At 37.0% G+C, this 21110-nt stretch overlaps 2 protein-coding genes and 1 long non-coding RNA gene across 13 annotated transcripts in view; 1 reads left to right on the top strand and 2 right to left on the bottom strand.

Annotated features, from left to right (window-relative positions):
* Window positions 1-10473, bottom strand: part of rbms2b (RNA binding motif, single stranded interacting protein 2b) — a 57019-nt gene extending 46546 nt beyond the window's left edge. The window contains exon 1 of one of the 2 annotated variants that reach the window (XM_087305574.1): window positions 10338-10473. In XM_087305574.1, the coding sequence (XP_087161700.1) occupies window positions 10338-10409 (72 nt within the window). In that variant the 5' untranslated portion in view covers window positions 10410-10473. 2 annotated transcript variants of the gene reach the window in all.
* The window catches only part of LOC147831308 (uncharacterized), a 57314-nt gene that overhangs the window by 32460 nt on the left and 3744 nt on the right, over window positions 1-21110 (top strand). For 2 of the 10 annotated variants that reach the window (XR_015523644.1, XR_015523642.1), the window contains exons 1-2: window positions 8232-8355; window positions 12440-12518. The gene's annotated coding sequence lies outside the window, so the exon portion shown is untranslated. Of the gene's footprint in view, window positions 1-1184; window positions 1317-8231; window positions 8356-12045; window positions 12093-12308; window positions 12519-21110 lie in introns of those variants that run through there. The other 8 variants (XM_087307252.1, XM_087307251.1, XR_015523638.1 and 5 more) reach the window with 8 other exon arrangements.
* On the bottom strand, window positions 14335-17154 carry LOC147838219 (uncharacterized). The gene is made up of 6 exons (XR_015523649.1): window positions 17098-17154; window positions 16673-16779; window positions 15576-15702; window positions 15322-15407; window positions 14977-15019; window positions 14335-14879 (listed from the first exon to the last, which is right to left on the bottom strand). It is a non-coding gene; the product is annotated as an uncharacterized LOC147838219 (long non-coding RNA).

The raw sequence follows: 21110 nt of genomic DNA, 5'->3' as shown, positions 1-21110 counted from the left end.
GACTCAATGAGAGCTGCAGTATGACTGCAGAAACACTGTTTGGTAGTTTTACCCACACCTGACATTCTCCCTGTGCGTTTCTACAAAGCCACAGCAACTAAAAATCAATATACAGGCTTTCTTTAGCTTTACAAAACTATGACCAAGACTCTTATAACATATTCCAAATGGGACTGTTGTCCAATCTGGTTTTATCATCCAACTTTCTGGCTCAAGCCCAAAGTCTACTTTTTTTGTTGAACACACAAACTTTTAAAGTGTATACTCCATCTGACAATGTGCGAAACACAAGCAAACGACACATGCACACTAGAAATATTTGTTTTTCTTTTTCAGTCTGTGCTTGTTCAGCCCAAAGGTTATAAGACATAAAGATGTCTTTGCACTCGTTTAATATTGAGTTGTGGTTATTATATTATCCCCTCACTAAAGTATATATATTGCTGTCTGTGGGAGATTTTTTTTGTTTCTTGTTGTCAGTTACTTTTCTGATAGTGAAACAATTGCTTGGTTTAGTCCTAGCCCACTGGTTAGTTCGCCGAAATACAGTATAGTGCAGCAGTGAACCAGGCGTCCCAAGTTCAAATCCCGGCTTGTGGCCCTCTGTCTCTGTCTTGACTACCTGTCATTCTACTGTCCGGTCAAATAAAAGCAAAATGTCAAAAAATAAAAGTGTTAACACTTTGGAAAAAATATGGCAGTCCAATAAATTCAACTATGGCTCATTCTGAAAATGTATTGCTATATAAATTTCTGGAGAGTGCCTAATACGTCCCAGGAGCTACGTTATTTTGCAATTTTTTTTTCGAATCCACCAGAGGCTGCTGTGTATGCTTTTTCAGATTTGAAATTTCTCTCACAAGTGCCATTCGTGCCTGCTCTTCCCACGTAAATACACCAGAGGCCGCTGTCGACTGACTGAATGACTGACTGACTGACTGACTAACTGACCAATCAACTGACTCATCCTTCTCCTTCCCTAAACCCAACCGATAGTGTATTAAAAAGCACCGATTGACCAGCACCCACCCACTTCGCTAAACCTAATTAACAGTGTTTTCAACAGCAATGCAAAAAAAGAAAAGCCTTTGCGGCAGCCTGATTTTTACCACGTTTTTAAATTTTAGCACATTCTCCCCCTGTAATTTACTCTTAATTGTTGGCTTGTGTTTTTGTATTACTAGCTTTGTGGAACTGTTCTTCTCCAAACTCGAACCCTGTCGTGACGGTCAACTCCACTCTGTATCTGAAATCCTCCAACGTTCACGACGAGTGACTGGACAAACTGGTAACAGCGGAAAGCCGTCGATACTGAGGTAAACGATCAGCTGGTAAACACAAAAAGAAACAGCGTCATACCGCCCCGTAGCGTTCTTTTTAAAAATAAAGTGCAGTCATATCACACTGTAGGACTGGTTACTCACTGAAGCTAATCAGGGCTGAGCCTGGTCAGTACCTGGATGGGAGACCACATGGGAAAACTAGGTTGCTGCTGGAAGTGGTGTTAGAGAGGCCAGCAGGGGGCGCTCAACCTGTGGTCTGTGTGAGTCCAAGTGCCCCATTAAAAGTGAAGGGGGCACTGTACTGTCAATGGGCGCTGTCTTTCTGATGATACGTAAACCGAGGTCCTGACTCTCTGTGGTCAGTAAAAATCCCATGGCACTTCTCGTAAAGAGTCGGGGTGTAAACCCGGTGTCCTGGCCAAAGTCCTTCAACCGGCCCTTATGATCATGGCCTCCCAATCATCCCCATCCACTGAATTGGCTCTATCATTGTATTTCCACTCCACCAATAGCTGGTTTGTGGTAAGCGCACTGGCGCCATTGTCCTGTGGCTGCTGTCACATCTTCCAAATGGTGTGGAGAGACCCCCCCCTCATGATTGTGAAGCGCTTTGGGTGTATGGCCATACACAGTAAATGCGCTATATAAATACACATTACATTACATTACATACATACTTCTGGCTACATAATTCGCGATCTCGAGAAATGTATATAGAGCTACATTTTCAGAAGGAGCCTATGTTGAATGTATTTATATTAGACCCTGGCCTAATTTCTTGGTTAGTTTGATTTGTTTGGACACTCAATTTGTTTGGATTACTTTGCTAATGCCTCTTAAAATGAACTGGGGTTTAACCTGGAGGAAAGATAAAGTGAAATATCTAGATTCTTGCTCAGTAATACAACAACAGCTACAAATGGCTCGTTTCCACTGACTGTTACAGTACGGTACGGTTCGGATCAGTACGGGTCACCTTTATCATGCTTGCATTTCCACTACCAAGGCTACCCTTTTGGTGGGCGTGGTGTATGACAGAAAGTTTCAGTCACATCATTCTAAACCGAGGAACTCTCAACAGTAAAGCTGTACCGCTCACATATCATATGAAAAGCACTTCTCACAAAACAGATGCCTTACACACATAAATACTTCTGTATGAATGTTTATTACTAACTTCAATGAACAGGATTTGATTATAACTGCAGATCAATGACACGCCTAAATAGCCTACTGTAAAGTCTGTAATTATATTAAATAAATAAATAAACATATATGAACACAAACAGCCTCTTACAGTCTCCGATATGTCACCAACTACAGAAAAACTACACACAGCAGACATTTCGTACCTATTTAGGTTCAAAACAACATAAAATATAGCCTACAGTCAGTGAAAACCTCTTATCTGTGTCTGTATTCTTCAGCAGCTAGTGTAACCTCTGTTAGAAAGTTATTCTATCATTCCAAGTTCATATTAGTCCAAAAGGTGAAGACAAAAATTAAAACAAGGTAGTTTGTTCATGTTTGCTGAAGAAATAATGTGCGTTTTTTCCCGTTTCTCCTTTTTTTCGCGCTTCACTCTCGCGTTTGTCAGTGTCTGACGGGATCGGGTTTTAAAAGCACGTCAATAATCAATAATCAAGGGCACGTTATTATCATCAGCTCAAGAAGTTTGTTATTTCAAATATGGACATGCGGCGAACGCAATCAAGAAAGCTAAACGGCTCGCGCTTCATACTGGCTTGTAAAAAACTACGAGGCACAGGGTAGATTCAGCTGTACTCCATGCCTTTGTGGCTGTTCATCAAGTGACGACAAGGTTTGTTTGAGCCCGGATCGACCATGGCTCATTATTATATATAATTCCGCTGTAAAAGATCTCTCGGCTGTGTGTGTATTTTAAACATGGCAGGTTTTTTGTTTTCATCCTGGCTTTTTGCTTAGCGAATGACGTATCTCTGTAAACCAATAGTGTTCAGCTGCGTGTCTAGCTCCGGCTTTTGGTACCCTTTCTCGTGTTTGGTACCCTTTCGTAAGGGTGCCGAAAAAGTGGTATGGTACGGTTCAGATCAATATGCCTTTTGACAGTGGAAATGGCCATAAAAGCGTTCCAAACCGAACTATGCCGTACCGTACCACTTAGTGGAAACGAGCCAAAAGAAATACAAAGCACAAAACATATGAGCTGAATCACAGAATAATAACAGATGTGCTCTGAGCAATGAGATGAGAGTGTGGCAAGTTTTGATCCATTTGCATTTGTTGCCTCTAGAATGAGAACCAATCCATGAAAGCAATAGTTTTAAGTCCTGCATCAGAACGAAGCAAATCAATCAACGAACCCTGGATAGGAATCAACGAAGGATGTGCATAGGTTTGGTTGGATAAGAATGGACTTGATAAAAAGATATGATTCTTGTTTGTGGGGTTTAGTTGAATTAATGTAATGCTGCCATCTGAACGTGTATAGTATCTATCACAAAAAAATGACCATATAGAGGAAAGAATGCTACAGCATACATGTTTTCCCATAATACTTGTGTTACAGTTCAATGCAGCTGTCAGAGATGCATTCCCTTGGAGCAGTATGTGTGCGTGAAAGAGAAATCCCTGGTGCTGGTTTGACTCCTGTACACATTTCATAATCTCCTCACAAGTTTTCAATTAAAAAAAAACTGCATCATACATACACATGACATGAACACTAGGGGTGTGTACCTACACTGGTCTCATGGTTTGGTTAAATTACAATAATCATGTCACTGATTTCATTTAATTCAGTATCATGATGCATTGATGATTCAATGCATCCTAAATTTTGAGTTTTAATTTGTGTATACAGTTTTGCCATTAAATTCAAGCAGTTAGATGTATGAACTGAACCTTTAATTTCACCTTCTCAAAGAAAACAGTTTAACAATGAACTATAGGGGATCTTGAGCTCTACTCTACCTTCACAGTGTCAGTGAAAGACTGTCTCAACAAAGAAACTCAAAAGCAGCTAAATGTACCCAGATGTAAGCTTTTAAAATAGTTGGAGCATGTTAATTACTTACACACGTTTCTCGCCACCCTCACCATAGTTTGCTGCTCATGTCCCGCTTTCCTCACCTCCAAAAAATCATCAGTACATTATAGCCTGTTAAGGGCTGTCACTCAACCAATACCGAATTGTCCTCATCTGCATCACAATGCACTATAGAAACAATTAATTCTGACATCCCTAATGAACACAAGCTAACATTTTGAGAGCAATCAGTTCTACAGATGGTGGCATCAACACCTGAGAGGGTCGTGCTGCACATGTAACCATTTGATTTCATAACTATTAAGTTAATGTAATTATTATCACTACATTATTATTAAGTTTTGTCTTATAGTAATGCAGATTTCGTTTCAGATCCTGATGTAAAAGTATCTTTGTGAAGTAAAACAGTAACATCCTAAAAAAACTACCTTATGTTTTATATATTTGTAAATCACAATAACCACAAGCACAACAACCTAATTACAAAAACTAGCTAAATATTATGATTTTAATGACACCTCTTATGAAAAACAAATAACCTCAAGACTCATTACAAATAAATGCAAAACTAATACGACTTAATAAAACAAGTTTTTAATACATTCATTTATTCATTTTCGGCTTAGTACCTTTGTCAATCAGTGGTCGCCCAAGCCAAATGAACTGCCAACTTATCCAGCATATGTTTTATGCAGCGCATGCTCTTCCAGCCATAACCCAACACTGGGAAACACCCATACACTCTCATCGAACTGGCAACCTTCTTGCTGTGAGGCAATTGTGCTACCCACTGGGCCACCGTGACGCTCATTTTTAATACATTATAATACAATTCAATATACAAGTTTATTTGTGTAGCCCTTTTTTTTTTTTTTGTACAAAAAGTTCACATTATTACTACATTACAGTCAAAATTAGAAAAGTTAAGGAGTTGTGTGTACGGTGGACAGTATATAAACATAGTAAGCCTGCTGTTTTATAGTACACTACCTGGCAAAAGTCTTGTTGTCAATCCCAGTTGTAGAAGAAAAAAATAATAACTTGACTTCTAGTTGATCATTTGGAAAAGTAGCAGAAGGTCAAATTTCCAGATGAATCATCTGATGAGCTGCATCCCAGTTATCACAAATACTGCAGAAGACCTATTAGAACCCACACAGACCCAAGATTCTCACAGAAATCAGTCAAGACTGGTGAAAAAAAGATGGTTTGGGGTTACATTCAGTTTGGGGGCATGCAAGAGATCTGCATAGTGGATGGCAACACCAACAATCTGAGGTATCAAGACATTTGTGCTGCCCGTTACATTATAAACCATAGGAGAGGGCAAATTCTTTAGCAGGATAGCGCTCTTTCCTTCTTCCTTTCTTGTTTTGTTCCTAAAACAAAAGAAGGTGAGGGTGCTCCAGGATTGGCCAGCCCAGTCACAAGATATGAACATTATTAAGCAAATCTGGGATAAGATGAAGGAGAAAGCATTGAAGATAAATCTAAATAATCTTGATGATCTCAAGGAGTCCTGCAAGAAGGCTTTCTTTGCCATTCCAGATGACTTCATTACTAAGCTATTTGAGTCATTGCAGAAATGTATGGATGCAGTCCTCCAAGCTCATGAGAGTCATACTGTACACAATATTAATTCTTTTCCCACTGGACCTTGACCTTATATTCTAAACTAATCATTATTTCTGTTAAGTTAGGTCTGTCTTTATTAAATAATTAAAAATCAAGGCATGATCTAATTTTATTTTGGTAAAATAAGCACAATCTAGAGCCCTTTGACTTTTATATAAGCCACTTCTGATACCAAATGATCCACTATAAGTCAACTTTTTATTTGTTGTACATAAAACTTGGATAGACGACAAGACTTTTGTGTATATAACGTAAGAAAAAGAAGTTGTCTATGTGCAAAAGTTGTCTATGTGTAAAATACATGTTCAATTAAATGTATTTGTCTAATATCCCACATATATTCGGTTATTTTTACTACAGAAAATCAATAATAATAGTTGGAATTTTTATAATGCAAGGAATTCTAAACTGATCTTTCATGATCACAATGTTTCAGCTGTTACCAGCTCCTCTAACAAAAAATTTGTAGCACTGGCGAGAAAATACAGTCATGCATCCATTTACTCACAGTCTGGAGCCCTGATAACCTACTCAGCTGATACAGCCGCCTCCAGGCTTTTGGCCTACAACCTCTACTCAAACCCAATAAATACTCGTTCATCCGGCCCATTCCAGCAGGTGAAGTGCAACCTGACATCACAAGGCTATTTTTCATTACAAACAGATGCCCAGAATTCAATTCGGTCCAAAATGACTTCCACAAACACAGTCTACCCCCTTCACCGGCATCCCTGGAGTGATTGATAGCATAATATCCACATTCCATTGGCAACATACGACCTTTTGATGATGACAAACATGTCTTCTTCATGGCCGAGGGATATGGAGCCCACCTGCCCAACACGGCTGACTTCCTCAGCTACTACCTACACTTCCACCTCCAGCAACTCGCCCCGCTGTGCAAGTTATTGAGAAGAGATGCACCATGGGCTCGGACACCTGCCTGCTCAGCGGCTCGGTTGGAGGAAGCACTGCTATCAGTCATTTCAATGTTTCTAGAGCAACACTTTATAAGCATAACATGTCTTTGGTTAAAAAATTTTTACAAACAATTCTACAACAAAAGGACAATGGGAATTTGTGGTTAAACATGCAACCGTGATTCCCAATAGCAGCGATCTTCTCTTATTTCTTCATAAACTACAAGGTCGTATGAAATCAGTGACCCGACAACTGCTTGCATCTATGCGTTGCTCTTGGATTCTGCCGTGATCATGGGTGTGAAGCTGAAATTTAGAGAACATTTAGAGAGCCAAGCTGGATCAGATCACAGTGTGTAGGCTTATGAAACTGTTAATGAGTAGATAGACCATCGTTGTCAAAAATTGCTTTCCTATTCATCTGATCTCCCTGGTTAAATGTTATCAGCCAGTTATTCATAAAATGATCAACATGTTAATAGTTTTGCTTCAGGTTGTACAGTAATTTTCGTATCTATGATGATGACCTTGTAAGGGCAATGAAGATGGCAGATGATACAGATGGAGAATTTTCATTAAAGCGCACCTGATTCATTCATGGTTTAAATAGTGGGCAATTTTAGCTAGTTATGAAAGATGAAAGAGGTTTTCAGTAATGTAACAACAAAAATTAAGCTTATATTCTCAGTACATTAGAAGGTGTTCAGTTTGAGATTCTTTATTCGTTTTGAACTTGAAAAATAGTGGAATTTTGCCAGAATCTCAAAAACAACATATTTATTACTTTGATTTGCAAAAGACAGCCACTAAGTTTCTTTGTAACAATGGTTTTCATCCTTAAAAAAAGTAATTTTCAAACTAAAAAAATAATGAGTATGGGCATATTTAGACAACCCAGGCTCATTATGAAAATGTATCACTATATACATTTCTTGGAGAGCGCCAAATACGTCCCAGGAGGTTCTTTTTTTTCAGTTTTTGTTTTTGCAAATTCTCCTCGGGGCGCTGTGTACACTTTTTAAAATCTCAATTTTCTTTCACGTGTACCATTCAAGCCTGCTCGTCTCACGTAAATCCACCAGAGGCCGCTGTCGACTGACTGACTGACTGACTGACTGACTGACTGACTGACTGATTGTTAAGCTAACCCACCCTCCTCCTTCGCTAAACCCAACCAATAGTGTTTTCAAAAGCACAGACTAAGCCGCCCACCCACTTCCCTAAACTCAACCGACAGTTTTAAAAAGCAATGCAGAAAAAGCAAAGCCCTAGCCTGATTTTTAACATGTTTTCAGATTTAACACATGCTCACGCTGTTATTTACTTGTTTATTTTATTTTTTGGCTTCTGTTTTTGTTTTAGCAGCTTTCTGGAACCGTTCTTTGTCAGACTTCATGGTAAACTCCTCTCTGCGTCTCAAGTCCACCGACAACATGGCAAGCTGACTGGACAAACTGGTAACAGTGGGATAGCTGTCCATACAGAGGTAAGCGCAAAAAGAAACTGTGTCATTGAGCCCCGTAGCATTTGTTTTAAGGAGGAAATGCAGTCATACGAACTTCTGGCTACATAATTTGTGATCTCCAGAAATCTATATAGGGCTACATTTTCAGAATAAGCCTATGTTGTATTTAGAACAAGAATTTGATTATAAATTGTTTTGAAAACTATTCAACAATCACACTGCAGACCCAAAATAATTTAAAATATTTTGCCATAATTCTTCAAAATATGTTTTACCCTTTTGTAAGCAATAGATTTTTATTATTTTTTTATATTATTTAAAATATAATCAGTTTGTATGATCTTTTATTATTTTATATGTTTTATTAAGCACAGTTCAAAATAAGTATACGCTTACATTTTACATAAATGTATATGTTATGCTGAATGACTATGGAGCATTCTTTCAACTATATTTTAACATCTTCAAAAAAGTTATCTGAAACAGTATTTTCCCCATGTGTTATAGAAATCAGGGCTGCACGATTATTGTAAAAAACTGACACTGCAATACTTTTTTCCTGTAATACATATTGCGATATTGAGTGCAATTTCAACAAGTCACTGGAGTAGATCTGTTTGGGGAAAAAATTTTTATAAAAATAATTTTAGATTTTGTAGAGGTGTGCATCTGCATAAAATACAATAAATCAATCACAGATGTTGATAAATACAGTAAAGCAAATATGCAAGTGAAATAAACTTTCAAATTTCTGGGATTGACCCCCCTACTTAACACTTGATCCCCACTGAAGGACATGAAAACATGATGTATAGGAGGTCAGCCTCTAAATAGTAAGAAATAGCTTTCTCTAATCTATATCTTAAATAATAATAAATAAAAAGATATAATATAAATATACATTTATATTTACATTTTTATCATTTATTATACTTATAATTATACTCATAATTTGTATAGTTTGACCTACAGTAACCTCTAAAATAGTCACTGAATAACTGAGGTGTATTTATTTTATTAATAAATTATTTGTAATTTAAATACATTCATAAATTTGATTCATTGAAGAATCTACTACTGAAAAACTTGACCTCCCCCGATCAGCAAAATATAATTTGCACACTGGTTATTATTGTATTATAAACAGTATTATAGCATATTCAGAAAAGGCTACGTGTCGTGTTATGTTTTTAGCATCATTTATAACCTAGTCACTTTGTGTTCAAACTAATCAAATTAAAGCTACTTTTGATTAGGAGTAGGTTAATTGACAATCATAAAAACAATCATAACTAGGCTAATATCTATTTATAATATGATTTTTTTCCAATACTCAATAATACATTGCACGTAACCTTTCATCAAACACATCGGACAAGCGTTCATTTCCACAAATATATGCGCTAAAAGCAAAATTCGCAGCTTTTCGCCTTATTATTTTAACCTTTGTCTCTCCGAAAATAAACAGTCAATAATTCAAAGGCATCCTATGTCGGCTTCATTGACTTTCTGTCTCTGCAAAGTCAATCCGAAAGCTAAATGTTTCCCGTCATAGTAGTGGGATTTATAGGGGTGGGGCAAATGACTCAACGTAAAACTTGCTTAAACTAATTTTCTTTCCCCCCTTCAAGACCAATTTTCCTAAAAAAAATGCCACAGGATGGTCCCGATTTACTGCAACGTATCCTCAAGCGACGGCTTCACCATGAATAAGTATCTATCCGCGAACATTTCGGACCGCAAGTTCACTATGTACAGTCTGTGACTTCTCAGATAGATCTACATTCAGATGGCCACTTTTTAAATACACCCTCGCGTTAACATCGCCGCTTAATCCGGCACGATCGTGCGATCATACACTTCAGTATTTTCACGCTTCCACTTTCAAGGACACTGCAGCTCGCACTCATGCAATTACACACACAACAGAGATAAGGCTCGGAAATTTGCGTTTTCCGCCGGCCAGAGTAGCTGACGGCGCCGCGCATTAACAGAGCTTTTACCTTTTTACTGGTTCTGCTGGTGTAGCCGTTATACGGGTTGATTCCTGTCCTTGGCGGCACCGAGAGCAGCATTTTTACAGCAGCAGCAGCAGCAGCGCGCTGTGTGTCCGGAGCGCCTCGTACAGCCAAAACAGTCAGCTGACGTCACCGGGGACATTCAGCCTGGAGTCTGTGGAAGAGATTGAGCTGTTCTTTACACACACGCACACACACACTGCTCTTCATTAGCACAGTGGGGGGAAAAGGTTATACTATTGAAGGCTATAACACTCTTTCAGTACGAATTTCATATAAACTTTTTTCTTTTGAAAACAAGGCCATCAACTGAAAGACCCTTTCGTGAACTCGGTTGATATTCTATGCTGAATTCTCCCAGCTGTGTAAATACTAGCATTGAATATGATATTTACTGGTCACATGTGCACCTATGGGAACTGCTGGGGTTTATGTGAGAGCATAAATTCACATGTATTCTGTATTGTGACTCTCGGTAAAAGAATTACAAGTGTGCATGACTGGTGCATCACATCTCATGACGATTACAATTTGCTAACACAAAAAAATAATTAAACAATACTTTGTAATATGCAACACGGTGGCTCAGTGGTTAGCACTGTCGCCTCACAGCAAGAAGGTTGCTGGCTCAAGTCCCGGCTGGGCCAGTTGGCATTTCTGTGTAGAGTTTGCATGCTCTTCCCGTGTTGGCGTGGGTTTCCTCTGAGAGGGGTCTGGCTGCATCTCTGAGAGATGCAATCTCAGCTTGCATCATAAAGGCTGCATCAAGATACTATATTGTTTACTCCGGGTGCTCTAGTGTCCCCCACAGCGCAAAGACATGCGCTACAGGTGAATTGAATGAACTAAATTGGCTGTAGTGTATGGGTGTTTCCCAGTACAGGGTTGCAGCTGGAAGGGCATCCGCTGTGTAAAACATGTTGGATAAGATAGTGAGTCATTCCGCTGTGGCGACCCCAGATTAATTAAGGGAATAAGCTGAAGAAAAATTCATAAATGAAGACTTTCTAATAAAAATGGAACATTTTAACCAATTAAGAATCTCTCCATCATGCTACTGTGTATGTTCTCATGCAAAAATTGAACTTACATTTTGTCATTTAGCAGATGCTTTTGTTCTTTTCGGCTTAGTCCCTTTTTTAATCAGGGGTCGCCACAGCGGAATGAACCGCCAACTTATCCAGCATATGTTTTACTCAGCGGATGCCCTAACAGCCACAACCCACTCTTGCATCCACATACACTACGGCCAATTCAGCTTATTCAATTCACCCATAGCACAAACCGGAGCACCTGGAGGAAACCCACACCAACATGGGGAGAACATGCAAACTCCACACAGAAATGCCAAGCTTTGCTAAGCTAACTCTGTAAAAACCAAGATCTCCCTTTGCATTGAACTTTGAGCGTCTTACATTCAGAGATGCTGTTTATGTTCACACAGCTACATTACACATCAACTACAGTTTAAAATATGAAATCGTAGTGGACCACCCCTTTAACATGAAGCTGTCAGCATTGTCACAATTGGGGGTCTCCAGACACATTTTCATTGTGGTCTGCGCTATTTGCACTGCATTTCTGCATTTGCATGTGTTGTCCAAATTTGAGTACATGTGTTTAGTCAAACTGATGAAGATCTTTTCTCAGTTTGTTAAAGTTTTATTTTAGCATGTGTTTTCTCATCTTGCAGCACATTTGAGCCATCTCAGCCACCGTACTAGACCAGTGAGGCAATTGGTATGTCCCAGTTAGCATATATTACATGCTTTTTTGTATACTGTTAAGAATAATGAAAAACTTCCAGACAGCACATTAATGCCATGATGATTTATTTAATTAACTGGAAAAAACAGAGTGTGTTATGATGGAACTGCGACTGCTTAAATTCGGTTCTTACCAGAGTGGGTGGGGCATACAAAATAACCTCATAAACTTGCTACACTAGACACTTGTGTACACACTGCGTCATTTAGGACAGCCGATGTCTGTGATGGTTGTGGCTGTGGCCTGAAACGCCGTCACCAAATTTTTTACGAGAATACATTCTTAACCACACCTGCCATTTAACCATTTTCTCATTAAAGTGTAGGCAAAGGATCAACGTGTAGCCGACGAAGGCCAGAAGACACTTGGGATGATGAGTCAGAAGCCAGTCATCCAGCAGTAAGTCATCTGATCTCCTCCAGCATCACCGACACTGTTTATCTCAGTTCAGATGAGTGTTTAAATGTGGGAGAAGAGATGTTTAAAACTCTGCTTTCTTTGTTTGACCACTGCGTCGCTTCCAGTTTTCTGTCTGCAGGTCTTCGGCATTTGCTCTTGTTTATGTTTGGATAAGCGTTACGTGCCACATTCCAATAGTGTTGGCACAGCGTTTAATACGTCGAGACGTATTTACACGTTTTGTGTATTTTAATGATTAAAGCCATGCTGGGTGTTCTCAAAGAAATATCTCGGATCAAAACAGCACTGGAAATGTATATCTCCATTTTCGGGAATTATTTATGATGTGGCAAGAGTTCATTTGGGTTCAGTCTTGCAGTTGATTTGAGCTTGGGTAATATCAGAAAATTGGGTTTTAGGGAGAATAATGAGAGTTTGCAGAGCCTGTGAGCTTTTTTGGACAAATGAAGGTCACTGAGCTATTGATTTGCATATGTATACAAGATGATAAACAGTTTGGCCTTCAGCAGTGGAAATACAGCACTAAAACAGGAATTCTAGTGCCCCCCCACCCCCCCTAAAAAAATCTATTATGTTTTAAAATGTAAATTATTTATGTGATGGTAAAGCTGCCTTTATTTCAGTCTTTATTCTCAAGTGATAAGTTAGAATGTATATACCTAGGAAATATGTTAAACCTAGGAAAAATATTAAATATAAATATAATTTTGGATATTTTTGTTTGTATAGTTATAGATACCTTTCTCAATATTAATAAAAGTAATTAAAAAATGTATTGTTTTTTTAACCCTCATGTGCTGTTCAGGATCTTTTCATCCACACTGAGAAAATTTTGTGTCTTCATTTGGCCATTACTTTCTCTGTGTTTCAGCAAATGGAATTAATTTTTGGTGACAAATCTTATTTTGGGGAAATACACCCTGAGCAAATTATCTACCTTTTTTGTTCTGTTAGTGGCTGTTTTTGCCCCATTGACTTCCATTATAAGGAAATTTTTTTGATTGCAAATCCATGACACCATATAATCATGCATTCTTGATTGCTGCTGGTTTTTTACTGTTGATGATCAGTTGCAGTGCAAATAAAGCTTAGCTTCTGGATAAAACATTATATATATGGTTATATGAAGTATAGTGCGAGTGTGTGAGAGAACACTAACCTTGATGTGTTTGAGAAAAAAAAGCTGATTTATTATAAATATATATTAGCTATAATTATAATAAATATATTTATAATTATAATAACTAATAATTATTAATAATTATAATAACTATAACTTGCTGTTTTACGCTATAGAACTCGCTATAAAAATTAGAAACTTTTTTGCACAGGCATATCTAAAGAGTTAATGCTGCCAGCTGATGTTCAACAGTAAAAATGAAAAGTTTCACCTCTTCCCAACAAAGAAGAATACCAACCATCAAGAACGCATGATTATTTGGTGTCATGGTTTTGCAATCAAAAAATGTCATTATAATGGAGGTCAATGGGGCAAAAACAGTTATGAACATAACAAAAGGGTTGTCAAGAGTACACAGCAAAATATGGGGACCCAAAACAACTCTATGGGTGTTAATTTCAACACTTTGAAAGTGTCTCATGGGGTCCACTCAAAACAAAGTTAAATCAACACTTTCAAAAGGGTTGGCATATTGACACCGAAGTAAGGGTTAATTTTAACTCTGGGCAGAGTTAAAAAATTTAACTATATTTAACACCGCCTGGTGTAATATATTGTTATTTTATTCAACTCTCTTGAGTGTAAATATGGTAAAAAGGTCAAATAGACTGTAAATTACAAAAGAAAAAAACATTTTATTTGAAAACATTCACCACTTCAACAATTCATTCAGTTTTTAAAATGCAACAATGTCAAATATGCTTTAAATGTTTTATTAGTACAGACAGTATCAACAAAATATGTATGACCAGTGCTCAAAAAGGGCTGTTTCAGTCCTTTAGTCCAAAATTGATGTGTTATCAGAGCAATTTGAAAGTTCAATATAGTGTCACTCATAGTTTACTTCTGAACTCATAGTTTTCTTCTGAAATTACATTTTAAACAACTTGGCTTGCAAATCTTTCACTTCTGGTGTTTCCTTGGTCCTCCATATCAAACACAGCAGTTTAAATGAAGGTATAAATGCTGTAAACTTGTGTGAAAACAAACTGGAGCTAGGAAATCTCATCAAGCATGTCCTGTGAATGAAGTGCTTCCCAGCCACAGGATGACCTTTTTATCCATGACGATGTAGTAGCTGCTGATCGCTCGTCTGTTGGTTCCTGATGCACGGATATAGGGTGATGCTCATCTAAGAACTCTTCAAGACTCCAGCATGACTAAGAAAAATGTTTGAAAACAAATTGCAATCAAATTCTATGATATATTTAAAAGAACATTTAAAGTAAATAAAACATTCAAGAAATCTAAACTCACCTTTTGAAAATCTTCATGATGATCCACAACTTGACTCTCCCTGCTGGTTGAGGTGACAGGATATGGAAAAGTAGAAAAAACACACACATCACTGTTGCATCTCCAAAAACAATTAGGTTAACCACTATGACTAGAACTGGACAAACAGGCAGCTGTCTGTCCAGAATCCTGAATTTAACACAACACTTGGAGCAAAATTTAGAGGAGCTTAAAATCTTTTATATCATTTAGTGATGCTGATTTCCCCAAAATATTGGCCACAGTGTAAAAAATATTCATAAACTTCATAAACAACAGTTTTCTGTAAGCGTGTGCGTGCGTGCGTGCGTGTGCGTGTTTCTTTACCAGATTCAACTTGTTAGGCTCTTTCAGGTCCAGTATTGAGGCCACCTTTACTGGAGTCTAGCAGATGTTTCAGGTCCAAATATAATCTAAAATATTAGGATAAGCAGAAGTGCAAAGTAAAGAGCAAAACATTATTTAAGTAACAGTTCACCCACAATACAAAACTTATCACCTTCATGTCATTCATTATTCTTTAATGCTCTAATACCCTCTCAGCTTATTGTGAAACAAATACAGAACTTTATCAAACATACCTTCATTATTATCACCACATATGACCAAGAAGGTGTGCTTGGTCATTTCACCAACTCTGGAAATACACCATCCGTCTCTAATCAGCCACCGTCACAGGGTCTTGTGTTATTGTATAGAGAACTGTGGCTGTTAAAAAAACAACAAAAAATTAGTATCTAACACACATGCATAACCTTCAGATAAAAAAGAGAGATGAACATCACAAAGTATGCCTCACACTTTTTCAGATATCTTTTGATTCAGATGTTGATTATTGATAATAAATCTACAAATCAAACCTGTATCATCATTAGGCTGCTCAAATATGAATCAGTTGATTAAATTTACAGACAGGCGGCTGTTTACAACGCACTAAATTGTCTTTAATAAAAAGGAAATGTTGTGTACAGTACATGCTAAGTTTAGCCTAGTTTTAAGCACAATATCATGCGGGAGAAAAAGCTTGACTAAGATGTTCCTGACTACAGAAATAGCCTAACTTACTAACGTCCGACATCCCGAGTTGGGAAAAGTAATTTTCGGGGGATAGAGTTGATTTGCGGGAGGTAGCGGGAGAAATGAGTACCTAAAGAACAATGCTGAGTTGCGCGCGACGTACCTAACGTTAAAGAGCGGTGGGGGTGACTTGCGCGCGACGTACCTGAAGAGCTGGGAGGGATGCGGTGGAGAGGGGTGTGCAAAGTGTTTAATGACCGGGCGGGAGACGCGCGATTTCCGGGAGATTATCATTCATTTGCGGGCATCTACTTGGGCATCTGGGAGTCTCTGTGCATTTGCGGGATAACGTTAACGTTAGTCCCACAACTTCCGGGAGACTTCTGTAACCTTAAAAGTCTGAGAAAGTGCAAACGCGGTCATTTAAGGACATTAATGTTAACATTCCGACTTTAATGGTTGTCAACGCTTAATATAATTCAAGCGTACGTTATCACGCGAGTCTATGGACTAACGTTAACGGTATATGGACGGCCACGAATGAACCAGTTTAAAAGGGCCGCGGTGTTTAAAACAACCAAATTAACGTACACGAATAACAAACAATCATATGTTTCAGTCAGGAAGCGTTTTACAAGTAAGCATATGTTCATTTACTCACCAGATATGTTTTAGAAACTCTCCAGAGCTTATGGAAACCGTCCTGTGTTGCCGTTAGCATCTGGGCAGAGTAGGTTAGGCTGCTCCGGTGAATCCCTCGCTAGTTTGCTTCGAATTAAAGGAGAAGTGTCGATTTTATTTTACAGATGGGTAACAACGCACAAAATGGCATTAAGCGTGACAGAAATGTATTGAACATGTACATTTGATGTTTTATGCATTATGTATGCGTGAGCATATATAAAACATTCTTGAAAAGAAGTGAATAGTAATGCAGTTAAGCTAGATACACAAACGACCATGAATGAACCGCAGAAGTTTAAAATTGTCACTCCATTCTGAAGTTATTAACTTAACAATATGTTTACAACTGTATTTCCTTAGAGAAAGTCAGTAAAATACCAACATTTAGGTAGTTTGACTCACCAGTTGCTGTTCTAAACCTCAGATGGAAAATGGCGTCTGGAAAATTCTTCAGTGACTGGGGCTGCATGAATTCCCGGATGTTGGAAATAACACCACCAAGTGTAGAAAAGATAACTCCTTGATTTCGCACTGAATAAAATCAATTCTAACTCTTATTATATTCATTTATCAAAATCTAACTCTTTAACGTCAACACTTTACTCTGAAATGCTTCAACACCAAGAATTTAACTCAGATGAATTTGCTGTGTACACAAGGTTTAAACTTGAATTTAAAAAATGTGTTTTTAAAAAATAATCACATTATCATATAATCATATTATCATCGTTAATTTAAATAAAAACGTCTAAATTATTGTTTGTGTTTATATTGTTTGTGTTTATTTATAAACCAAAAAGTAATTTATTATTATTATTATTATTGTTAATATTATTATTATTAGTGGTAGTAGTAGTATTATTAGTATTATTAATGCTGATGTTGAAACCTGGAAAAATATTATTTATATAAAACAAAACTATTATTTATATACTTGGAAAAACAGGCAAGGACATATTATTAATTATTCTTGTTTTTGTTGTTATTATTGTAATTGTTATTATTTATTTCCACTATACATATTTCACAATTATTATTATTATTATTATTATTATTATTATTATTAATTATTATTATTATTATTATTATTAGCTATTCATTCATTAATTTTTCCTTCAGATTGGTCTCTACTTTAGATCTCGCCACAGCGGAATGAACCGCCAACTATTCTGGCATATGTTTTACACAACGCATGCTCTTCCAGCCGCAACCCAGTATTGGGAAACACCGATATACACTCATTTACACACACACTCATACACTACAGCCAATTTAGTTTATTTAATTCACTGCAATTTAATTGCATTTAATTCATTGCATGTCTTTGGACTATGAGGCAAACTGGAGCACTCCAGAAAAATCATGCGAACTCCACACAGAAATGCCACCTGGCTCAGTCTGTAATTAAAATCAGCAGCCTTCTTGCTGTGAGGTGACAATGCTAAACACTGAGCCACTGTGCCACCATTATTAGCAATACAAAAATATATATTATATTAATATAAGGTCTAATGTAAGGCTACCACTCTACACTATACATATTGTTTTCTGAACAGCTATAAGAACATGTATAGTGACCAAGCCATATTTAAAGTTGTACGTACATATTCTGTGTATTTATTATAACAGTGACTTCAATGTAATAATTGATGTATTTCATTACATTTAATATACAGTTTGCTTGTTTTTCACCTTTAACCCAGCTAAGTCTGAAATGTTGTCGAGATACTGTATGTTGCAGAGGGATCGATGGGGGTTGGGAATTCCTCTGGTGTTTGTGCATACCTTGAATTCTTCAGGTGTTGTCAGCATGGCCATTGCCGTAATTATCACCCCACGAAAGCCTTCCTCACTTCCTAACCCACTATTTAGGACATCCTCCTTTGAAGGAAATACCTTTTCTGGACAGAAACATCATGCATTGCTAACATTGGGTTGCATATTCACTCAAAAAATGACATTTGCTGTTTGTTTAAGCTACTTGTTTAAAATAAGCTAAAACAACACAATTTCTGAGGTTTTGAGCATTTAATTTTACTTAAATTTGTAAAAACTAATAAGTTAAATTAATTCCTTCATGGTGTCCCAACACAAATCGATTATGTGGAACCTAGCATTTTTTTTACAATGTACATTTAGTTTTTGTCTCAGAATTTCTATATTTTGTTGCAAACATTTTGTTTACCCCTAACGGGACACGACGAAGCCATCTTTCCAATGTCAATTTTGGCGAAGGCAATCACATTCTGAGCTCAGTGACATCTGCAGTGCAGGGCCGGGAGATTCACAGACCTGATTTATGCAACTATCCATCTTTACTCAAGGCTGAGGGCCAGAGGAGTAATGTTGGCCTAGCAGACGTCCCACAGTCCAAGATGTGTGATGTAATTTACCCAATGTTCACACGCATACACAAACACGGACGCACACTAGAGAAAAGGTCTCGGCTGCTGCCAATTATTCATAGTGCGCTCACACATAAATGAGTGATGCTCAAAGGTACCGGAAAGCAATACAATCTAGTACTGAGACTCATATTTGTGCCTTCATTGGCTAGTTAAAAACTAATTCCATATATACATACATACATACATACATACATACATGCATACATACATGCATACATACATACAAACTTAAATACATGCATGCATACAGAGGCCTTTCAATAAAAAGATTTGAATGGCTTTTTTAGTGAATGTGGACAATAGTATTCAGTATATTGTATGGTAGCCGAGAGAGCTTAACGTGCTGCAATTTGAAAAACGCATGCAATTATAAAAAAAACACCAGCAAATAAGGAAAAGATCTTCCTCCATTTGCCAGCATACATGCTCTAAATCCTCACAATGCAAACAATTTAATAAAACATGCTGCATTTTCACACAACGCAAACTAATTTTAAAAAGTGCTGCATTTTCTCACAACGCAAACAAATTAATAAAACGCGCTGCATTTTCTCACAACACAAATAAATTAGTAAAACGCGCTGCATTTCTACACAACACAAACAATTTACGGAAACGGGCTGCATTTTCTAACACTTGCAAAAAGAACGAAACACAACAGAAATGTTTCAAAGGAACTAAAAAATGACAGAGGCCACTGTACTGTGACTATAGCTCAGTGAAGTTGTAGGTGAGCTTTGAAAGGTGAGTTTTTTTGTTTGTTTATTTTAACATCTTGATTCTGTGTCTTTAGTATTTTATTAGCCTAAATAACAATAACCTAAATAGCCTGGTCCATCATATTTTAGGGCCCCTTTAAAACATTTCCCTTGTGTTCTGTGCTATTTGAAAGTGTTGTAACAAAATGCTGTGTGTTTTCGTAAATTGTTTAAATTGTGAGAAAATGCAGTGCATTTTCGTAAATTGTTTGTGTTGTAACAAAATGCAGTGTGTTTTCGTAAATTGTTTGTGTTGTAACAAAATGCAGTGTGTTTTCATAAATTGTTTGTGTTGCAAGAAAATGCAGTGTGTTTTTGTAAATTATGTTGTAATAAAATGCAGTGTGTTTTCGTAAATTGTTTGTGTTGTAAGAAAATGCAGCGTGTTTTCACAAATTGTTTGAATTGTGAGAAATTGCAGTGTTTTCGTAAAAATCATTTGTGTTGTGAGAAAATGCAGCGTGTTTTCATAAATTGTTTGTGTTGTTAGAAAATGCAGTGTGTTTTCGTAAATTGTTTGTGTTGTTAGAAAATGCAGTGTGTTTTCGTAAATTGTTTGTGTTGTTAGAAAATGCAGTGTGTTTTCGTAAAAATCATTTGTGTTGTGAGAAAATGCAGCGTGTTTTCATAAATTGTTTGTGTTGTTAGAAAATGCAGTGTGTTTTCGTAAATTGTTTGTGTTGCAAGAAAATGCTGTGTGTTTTCATAAACTGTTTGCATTGTAATTAAATGCAGCATGTTTTCACATAACCAAAAAAAATTAATAAAATGCACTGCATTTTCTGCAACGCATATTTTAAAAATGTGTTTGCGTTGTTACGATTTGCAGCATGTGTGCTGTCAAACAAATATAGATCTTTTCTTTAATTGCTAGTGTTCTTTTTAATTGCATATGTTTCTTAAATTGCAGCACGTTAAGCTCCCTCGGCCACCATAATATTGTTTAATAATATATATTTATTTTTACAGTTCATACTGTTGTAACAGATACAGATTCTAGTCGTCTAACGAGGAGCTGCAAACTAATGGCAACCTACACAATAAATGAATTTTATATTTTAGATTACCTCCTTGATTTTTTTTTTCTGTTTATTTTGTACAGTATAAAAGAGTGATTAGTTGACTTTTATTTTAAAAATAAATGAGTAAACCCATTGCTTTAAAATTATTAAGTTAATGAACTGTGTGCTTTCCCAGTGTTGGGTTTCAGCTGGAAGGGTAGCCACTTTGTAAAACATACAGTATGCTG

Source organism: Danio rerio, chromosome 23, assembly GCF_052040795.2.
Source record: "Danio rerio strain M-AB ecotype USA chromosome 23, GRCz13ab, whole genome shotgun sequence".
Lineage (NCBI taxonomy): Eukaryota > Metazoa > Chordata > Actinopteri > Cypriniformes > Danionidae > Danio > Danio rerio.
This window is presented reverse-complemented; position numbering and strand designations above follow the sequence as displayed.